Source organism: Leishmania braziliensis, chromosome 19 (assembly GCF_000002845.2).
Source record: "Leishmania braziliensis MHOM/BR/75/M2904 complete genome, chromosome 19".
In the NCBI taxonomy this organism is placed as follows: Eukaryota; Euglenozoa; class Kinetoplastea; order Trypanosomatida; family Trypanosomatidae; genus Leishmania; species Leishmania braziliensis.
Window position 1 is genome coordinate 338441 of NC_009311.2, and position 9393 is coordinate 347833.

Consider the following 9393-nt stretch of genomic DNA (forward strand, 5'->3'; position numbering starts at 1 on the left):
CCCCCCCCCCACACACGCACACCAACACCAACAAAAAAACGACCAGCCCTATACACCCCATTCACTCCCCCTCCCCTCACGTTCTCCAGGTGCGCAGGGAGACCGTTAAGAAGTGAGAGAAGTTGCGGCACCACCCGAAACGCAGCTCGATCGTGCCCTCCTCGCCCTGCAACGCAGCGTGTGAGTGTAACGTCGGTTGATTATCAAAGAGTCTTGCAAGGAGTGATTGAAAAAGAACGACTCGCCTTTCAGTTTGGTGTCGATCCTGCGGTGGCCATCTCTGTGACCTCTTTCTGTCAAACTCTTCTTCTCCCCCACCCTCCCCTCCTCCCCTCCAGCACACAGACACCCACAGAGAGAGACACAAACTTTCTCTCTGGCATTCTTTGTTTGCTTCACTCTTTCCGTGCCGACCTTCTATATTTTTCTCTTTCGATCGGCTTTGACTCTCCTTATTGGTCTCTCTCACTCTCTCTTGTCTGCTAGCTCTATCCAGGTGGGAGATGTGAGTGTTTGCATCTGTATATGCAGACGTGCTAACTCTTCCGGTGTCTGCCCTCTCCTTCCGTTTCCTCCCCCCGCTCGTTTCTCCTTGTCATTCTGCGTTTTCTTCTCTCCCACGCATATCTCATTCCTTGTCTGTGTGTGCGTGTGTGTGTGTGTCAGTCGTGCTCCATCCTCCTCTCTGTGCTCGCCAGTGTGAGGGACACGTGAGGTGTGAACTTCAGTGCTATTTATTATTATTATTCGCGCCTTGGTGTACTTGTGAGGCCATCGCCCCCCCCCCTCTCCTCCCTTCTCTGTTTCGCCCTGTTCCCACCCATCCCACCCCCCCCCCCCAAAAGGGAACAGCGCTGAAGGCAATCGCCTTCTTGTGGAGCTTTTCTTTTTCGTCTCTGCCTGTACAGTATCCGCCTCTCTCTTCTCTGGTGTTGCGTGGGTGCCTTCTCTCACTCTCCTTTCACATTAAAAGCTTCATCGGCCTCTCGTTTGTCCGTGTGTGTAGGCGGTGGTTACGAGTTTCTTGTGTGTGTGTGTGTGTGTTACAGCAGATCATTGGCGTCGTTGAGCAAGCCAGAAACACTGCACGAAACCGTCAAGAACACCACCATCAATACAGAAGCCACAGCAACGAAGAGTTTCGGGCGTGTATTGCTTTGCATTGATCTTTCTCCCACTCTCTGTGCGTTGTGCCTCTCTCCGAGCGTGTGAGTGCGTGACTCCCGTGTACGCTCTTGCGTTTCCTGATATTCGATGTAACTTCTGCGTGATGCGTACACGCCCCTCTCCACACCTCACCCCACGCGGTTGTTGAACTCCTTTGCCGCTCACTGACTCTCTCTTTTGTTTGTTTGTTTGTTTGTCTCCCCTTTTCCCCTCTTTATTTCTGCGAAAAAGGAGTACTCCGGACCACACCACTTTGTCTCTCTCCCCGCGTGCTCTCTTTCCCTGTAGGGTGCGGGCCCCACTATTTTATTTTTGCGCGCGCTTCTGTAGCTCTTTGGACGCGTGCCCCCAGACTAGAAGCACTGCCCTCTTGTCCTCCGTCGTTTGTATTCTAGTGCGTTTCGCTTCTCTCTCTCTTCCCCGCCCTGCCCCTCCTCCCCTCCTCTCCCCTCCTCCTCTCTCTTTCTCTTTGCCACGCTTGTCTCCTCTGTGTTGTTGTTTCATCAGCGTTTGACTTTGATTGCCGCCAGTCGACTTCCCCTCCTCCCCTGTCCGTGTTTTCTCCGCGCGCACACACACACCTCTTCTCTTGCTTTGCCTGTGCGTGCCTCGGTTGTTGTGCAAACACTTCGCGGTTGCTGCTGCTTCGCCACCCCCAAGCACCCGTACCTGCCCGAATATAATCCCCGGTGCACTTACGCATCTCGTCTTGATTGTCTCTCTGTCTCTCTCTTCTTTGGTCATTTGTTTATTTCTGCTTGCCTGTGCATGGGTTTGGGTGTGGTGCATCCTTTCCTCTGGCTGTTTCTTCGTGGCAGTTCGTTCTTTCACTACTGTTGTCATTGTCCTGTCTGGTTGTTGTCTTACTCCCGTTACTCGTGTTGCTTCTCGTCTCTCTCATCCTGCTCTCTCTCTCCCTCTCTGGTGCGGAGCAGGTAGGCGTGCGTTCGGTCGCTCCGCTCCTTCTTCCTTGCGTGTTGCTTAGGTGGGTATGGGTGCTGCGACGCACATACTGCAGTGGTGTTCTCCTCTCTTGTCTTTCTCTACGGCTCGGCGCTTGTTGCGGTGCTTGCGAGAAAACGAACGATACCGAGAGGAAAACCCAAGAAGCGTGTGGGTGTCTGTGTGAAGGGAGGCAGAGCGCGACGTCAAAACACCCAACCACCACGAAGTGAAGCAGGCACGCGTGGACACACATACCTATTTCGAAGGAAAGCCACGTCTCCGGCTTGCTCTCTCACCCCTCTCCCTCTCAGTTCTCTTTGCTTAGTCTCGTTTTTTTTTCCTTCTCTTTGTTGTTGTTGTTGCTCTCTGTTGTATCCCTTCGCCCTCGTAACTCGAGCTCACTTTTCAAGCACTCTCGCTACTTGTTGCTCTTGTTGCTCTTGTTGTTGTTTGTCTCCCTTCTCTTCTACACACCCACGCCCACACGCACACCCATCTTGGTGTGGGCGTGGGTGTGAGTATATGTTTGCCAGCGCGCGAACCTCCTGACATTCTCCTTTTACTTTCAGTGCCACTAAAAGCGCACACTTCCGGAGAGACGCACTGTGCCGTGTTTTTCTCTTTTCTTTGCTCTCCACTCATTCTTTCTCCCCCTCCCCCTCGCGTGCGCTTTATGTAATGATGCTACCGCCTAGTGCACCGTCTTGGGATCCAGGCCCACCTGACCCGGCTCTGTACTCCACAACCTCCTCGCACGACGACACACCCGAGTACGCTGACACTCCCACTTCACCGAGTTGTTTGCACAGTGTACGCAAGACACCACGTGGACTCTCTGCTGAAGATGGCACGGCCTCTCCAACCCCCGCTTCTATGGAGATGTCAAAGAGGGAAACTCACCATTCCCAGTGTAGCACTGCTCAACCTCTGAAGCCACTCACGGCAGGGCTATCTCTAGCGTCCGTGGCTGAGGTGCCACGCTGCACGTTGGCGGGAGTAACGACGCAACGCAGCAGCGATCTACCACATTCCTCCATGGACGGCGGTGGCGTGTCCTCGGCATTGATTCGAGCAACACCTACAGAGTCCCTAGCGCAAGTGGATGGTCCGCTGCGATTGCCGTTGTTTACCAACCCGTCCTCTGTACGCCTGCGCCTGGACGTGATGCTGCAAGTATCCAGCGGCAACGCAATCTCTGACCAGGCTAGAACCAGCGTATCCTCAACATCAAGCAATCGCAGAGAGGTCTCCAGGACGCGGCAACAGTCCCCGCTAACCTTCGTTTCTCAGCTGCCCTCCGACTCCTGCATACGAGCATCGTCGTTGGCGGGATTTTGTGTCCAACATGTCAAGGCGCACGGGCGCAACGAAGGACCGTTTCCTGCCCCGCCGTCGGTGCACCCCGCCTTGTCGACGACTAATTCCGCGGGCGTAGTGTCCGTCTTATCTGATACGCACTTTGACAGGAGTGTCGATGATGCATGCGGTACCGTCGAGTCGAACTTTATTGGAGCCGCCGCTGCGTCGTGCACGGTAGTGCATGCGACTCCGAGCGCATTTGGCACTCCACCTCGCCCCAGCACTGCGCTCAGCAGCAGTCTCGCCGGCGTCGGCGGAGCGCCATCATTAAACTCTTCCAATCCCTCGACTAGTGTGTCTGCTCTGAAGGATCGCCATAGCAGCGGCACCGGCATGGACTGGGTGCCGAGTAAATCGAGCTCGCTACAACCATTCCGCGCGAGCTTGCTCGACAGCGACGATGTCGGCGCAGAGGACTTTGGCAGCGAAGTGTCGGGCACAGAGGTCACCTCTGTCAGAGTGGAGGTCTCTCACAGAAGGTGCGATAGCGCAGTGGCGGGAGGCCGGTGTAGTCGCCTGGCTAGTGGGAGAAGCGTCAGCACCCCTGTCAGTGGTGCGCTCGGTGGTTTCGCACCGGATGTAAGCGGCACCTCAGCAGGGGGAACGACAGCCAGTGCCGCAGCTGTCCGACCCGCAGGAACGGGGAGCGGTGGCGGAGCCGAGGTGCAAGCGACTGGGTGCCCCTTTGGTTGGCGCATGTTCTCCTCCCTCACCTCCCAGCGCGGTAGCGGCGACGGCGGAGCGCCTGCATCGTCCCTAGGCATATTTCAAAGCGGCCTTTTTCTTTCCATGGACGAGAGCGACGCGCTGCCGGCGTCTGTCATGGACGTGCCCATGACGCCACAGAGCTTTTCAACAATGCTGCTGGCGCGGGAGAACGGCGAGGGGGTGCCGTACACCTTTCGCACCAGCAGCGCCGCTTCCGTGTCGACAACAAACGGTGCGCGCGTCTCTCCTTTTCCTCCTCCTGTGCCCGAGTGTAGCGACACGCTACTTGGGCTGTCCTCACAGCAGGCGACGATTCTGTCAGGAGCCGCGGAGGAAGTCTGGTGCAGAGACAGGGTGACCGTAAAAAGAACGGAGGAGTGGTGCGTCGACGGCGGGGATCGCGACAGCCACGGGGCATGCACCAGGAGTACGACTGTCACCTCCGGGTTCGGACAGCGCCCCAGCCTGGTCACCGACAGCGGAAGCGCTGGGCTCGTCTTGGGCGGACACTACATGACGCCGCTCAGCAGCTTTCATCTCGCCACTGGCAGCAGTCAGCCGGAGATGCCCATGAGCGGTGTCAACGTGGACGAGATCCCTTCCACCCCAACAGACCTCACCGCTTTACCCCACCCACCGCCGCTGTTCTCTGCGCGCCACCGGCGCCAGCGGCAAGGCGGTCTTCACCGCAACTGTGGCGGCGGTGTGGGCAGCAGCAGCTCCCGCGTAGATTGGGAGACGGGCGTAATCGAAACGGACAGGCTGGATCGCGCGCGAGCGGTATCAAAGGATAGCGCAAGGTCGTACGAGATTGTGAACGAGAAGTACGTTATGTATGATTACGAGCTGGGCAAAGGGTCCTACTCGACAGTGAAGTTGTCCTATAACTTGGTGGATGGCCATTTCTACGCCGTGAAGGTACTGGATTGTGCTCGACTAAAGCGTCGCCAGCTTGGCTCCGAGGCAAGTCTGTGCAAGATTGATCAAGAAATCACAATGATGAAGCAGGTGCAGCACAGAAACATTATCGCGCTACACGAGGTTATTCGCGACCCCAGCATGCGCTACGTCTACCTTGTGCTAGAACTGGCGGAGTCCAGGGAGGTGCTATCGATGCGAGACAACGGTGATGTGCTGCCACGCGGCGAGAACGCTGCCTCCAAGGCCTACCCGGAGGACACCACGCGTGAGATTGTGAAAGGGCTACTGCAGGCACTCATGTACGCGCACTACCTTGGCGTTGCGCACCGCGACATCAAACCGTCTAACGTGCTGCGCACTGCGGACGGCACAGTGAAGCTGTGCGACTTTGGTGTCTCGGTTCTTGCTGGGGAAGTTGCAATGCAGCTGAACCGCGAAGGCAGCGTGGCGTTCTTGGCCCCGGAGTTGCTGCTGTCGAGGGAGGCGGATGTTTCGCGCTCTGTGACGCCGCCCGACTCATCTCCGAGCACCACACAAAACAGGAGCGCGCTGCACATACTCGGTGACGACACGCTAGCCAGGACCGCGTGCATAACTGTCACCTCGACTACAACAACCACGAGTGCAATGCAGCTTGCCAGCTCCGTCAGGCAGGCTTCACCCATGGAGGAGGCCGCCACGTCGGCCCCGTGTCTCACCGCTGTGTTCGCAGACGCCCCCCTACAACCCAGCCCACGTGCGACATCGTCACGTTCGCCGCAGCGAGAGATGGCGAGCCTCAGTGGCGACACTTCGAGTAGCATTCCTCCACAGGCGTCATCTGTATCTCTGCCGCAGCGCGACGCCCGCGGTGACGGTGGCGCCCCCCATCGAGCTTTCTTCCGCACCTCCTCACTGTCCCCCCGCGGCACTGCAGCACCTGCCCATGGCACCGCAGACGTGATGGCGTCTGCTACTCCTTGCAGTGGTAATGTCTCCGCTGCGTCACCGCTGACGGGTACATCTTGGACGTCCACCCCGGCCGTGCAGCAGCTGGGCTATCCGTTGATAGCCGTTGACCACACACCGGTCGACCTGTTCAAGGCGGACGTCTTCGCGCTGGGGGTGACCGTGTATACCATGCTCCTAGGCCAGCTACCGTGGCGGGCGTCGAGTGCGGAGTCGCAGCGCACAGCCATACTCGCCGAGCCCGATCCTTTTCTGCGCCTCTACAAGGCGGCGTACGGCGACGCCTACACGTGGCCGGCAAAAATTCGAGAGGCGTGCATGCCGTGTTGTGACATGATCGCCGGCGACGCTTTCCCCGTCACCTCCCCTGCTACCATGTTGGCAAGCAACAAAGATGGCCGCAGCGCCAGTCACGGCAATGCGAACTCAGAGCGAAGTGAGGAGCCGCGGGTGTGTGCAGCGGAAAAGGGCAATGGAGCGGCGCCGTCACGAACGACTGCCCTCCCCTGTAAGTGGACCCAGTGGAGCAGCACGGGAGCGAGCCAGGACGAATGCACCTCGGGGCCGGAGAGGTGTGCGCTGACAGCGATGAAGTTGGTTGCCGCTCCTCACTTTTACTGCGATGTCACCACTCGGAGAGACCCCAACTCGGTCAACCACGTCGCTGAGTGCAGCAGCAAAACTACTGGTTTGTCGTGTCCCACGAGTCACCTGCTGGCGACGAAAGCAACGGCGGGCTCATCTCGCGCCCTAAGCGACCTCGCACAGGCGCGAAGTGATGACGATGACTCGAGGGTGGAGTTTGCAGCATCCCTGCCACCGATGCCACCGATGCCGCAGCAGCCCCCTCAGTGGAAGTCCCTTGTGGACGTCTCCCTTGGCTCGGTCCCCATCAAGAAAGCCACCGCAGCGGACACGTCCACCACGGAGCAAGCTCAGATGACGGTGACGCATCCCCGGGGCAGCGATAGCGAGCGCGTCGAGGGAGACTTGCGGGATATGAACGCCACGAGAGCGTGCGTGACGTCGAGCACCTCCGCCTCTACGCTACTGCCCTCGCAATCCGCGACCCAGGCACGGCTTGGGGCCGTGATGAAGGCTTCGAACGCGCACTCGACCTGTGCGGGCGAGTATGCGGCCTGGCAGTCGTGGGGCGCAGCGTTGAAGGGTACAGAAGACCCCCCACCGCTGCGACCGCCCAGACCCACGACGACGCCGGATCAGCTGAATATGCGCCATCACGTTCTCAAGGCCGACAACGGCGACTGGACAGAGACTGACGTACCTGATGCGGTAACTAGCGTGAGGGAGAGCACGATGGAAGCGAGGCAGTGGATGCGGCGCTCCCCCAGCGACCTCCTGAGTACTGTTCTGTCAACGGTAGTCAGCACAACCGTATCTTGCAGCGCTGCTACATCGGCCACATCTTCCCTGTCGAGCGACGACGAGGAGGACCTAGAATCGTGCGAGAGCATCTACGAGCGACTCTTTGAGCAGGAGCAGCCGTGCCGCCCATACAAGGTAGCGGAGCACATGCCTCTACCTCTAGTGCCAGGCGGCTCTCGCGAGATTAGCGGCGACGCCGTCGACTTTGTGCGATCGTGTCTCCACCTGGACCCCACAGAACGTCGCACTGTGTTCGAGCTGTTCCGCCATCCCTGGATTCGCGGAGAGGAGAAAGCGGGAGTGGCGGAGCTCAGCACCTCCCTCAAGCTCCCGAGACGGTCCTCGTCAGTGGACGAGAACGGTGGTGACGGGGAATCGTCGTTTCGTCCTTGAAAGCACGCAGTTAACACCAATGAATGAGCAGGTCGTTGCACGAAAGACAGTGGGGACCAGGCTGATGGCAGCCTGAACTACCCCAGTGCGCGGCACCTGCGCCGCTCCTGTGGCAGCCGTGAGCGGGTGCTGCACGTGTCCGACCCGACCCTCGCTGCCTACGGGGTTTGGGGAGGCTGAGTGACACCTCGAGGGGAGGCACGCACGGGGTGGTGCCCTGGCATGATGTGGGGGCAGCTGCGCGGCGAGCTGCGGAGCCGATGGTGGGTAGAGCTTGAGGCCGAGGCCGTGCTCCAGGTACGGGAGCCAGCAGTACTCGAAGCGGTCTGTGCCTTCTGCTGCTTCGCAGCAGACGATGGTTCTGTGCTAGCCTGAGTAGAGTTGAATATCAACTACGGCTCGACGGCAGGGAAATGGGGCCTACGGGGGAAGAAAAACCTTCGCTCGGCACTGCGCTTCGTGAGGCGAAAAGTCTCTCCTCTTCACTTCCTTTCTTTTTATGCTTTTTGTTACTTCGCCATTCTGCCCCCGTCCACTCGAGCAGGCGTGTGTACGTTTGCCGGTGTTGCCGCTCTCACGCCCCCTACTCCCCCCTTACAAATCTACGTGACCTCGGCTTGTATGCTGTGTTTTCTGTTCGCCATGTGTGACGCCCCTACAATTCTCCGCTGCGATGCTCGCGTGTGCTTGTGTGTAGGGGAGGGGCATCTTAGCTCACTCAGATGCCTCTTGCTCATGTATGATCGCCTCCTCTTCTCGATAGATTCAAGTCTGATGACGTGAGGGTTTGTTTCGTGTTGAGCAATCGGCACATCGCTATTACTTCCAGTACCAAGGCGCCTCGATCGCACCACGACGACTGTGCAGAGAGGCGAAAAAAAAGACTGCGTTACCTCTACTTAATGCTCGCACTCTCCGGTCTCATGTGTCTCGCATACCGCGCTCATCCCAACTGGCTTCCCTCATGCTCTCTTCTCTCGAGTGAATTATAAAGTTCGAGGGAGGTGGTGTGGGAAAGGAGCACCTGCTGAATATTCACGCTTAGAAGGTGCGTGCCGCACACTGACGCCCATCGGATCTTCCTTCCCCTCCAACACTCGCTTTTTCAGTTTCCCTGTCCTCCTCTTCCCCTCTCTTTGATTGCTCTCCTCCTGTTGTGGTGCAACATGCGTGCTCACATGACTTTTCAGAAACAGAGCCCGATTTTCTTTTTTTTTTTCTTTCCGTTTCGCCCTTTCTGTGTCTTTTCGAACTCTGCGTCATATCTCTTACGTGTCTCACAACTTCACTTGCCTCTCCCGCCCTCCCCCAAACCCCGCTTCCCCAGCACCACCTCTCTCTCACCTCCGTCTCTTCCCTTCTTCGTCCAACACCACCCCTTTTCCAGCCTCAGCCTCAGCTATTTGCGACGACAGGTGGCGCTAAGAACGCCGGCAATCGAGCTCACAGTGGGTGATACGAACGAGGCAGGAAAGAAGAAGGCACACGGCGTAGATCGACCACCACTTGAGCGAGCCAAAAAAAAAAAACAGAAGAAGACTGGCCGCCCTACCTGATCGCTGCCTC

The 9393-nt window shown here is 58.1% G+C and overlaps 1 protein-coding gene across 1 annotated transcript; it reads left to right on the forward strand.

Annotated features, from left to right (window-relative positions):
* Positions 1-2790: 2790 nt before the first annotated feature.
* Positions 2791-7827, forward strand: LBRM_19_0910 (putative protein kinase; the record flags this gene model as incomplete). The annotated part of the gene is made up of 1 exon (XM_001564137.2): positions 2791-7827. One exon carries the CDS (start codon positions 2791-2793, stop codon positions 7825-7827), a length of 5037 nt encoding a protein of 1678 aa, XP_001564187.1.
* Between the last annotated feature and the right edge of the window lie 1566 nt (positions 7828-9393).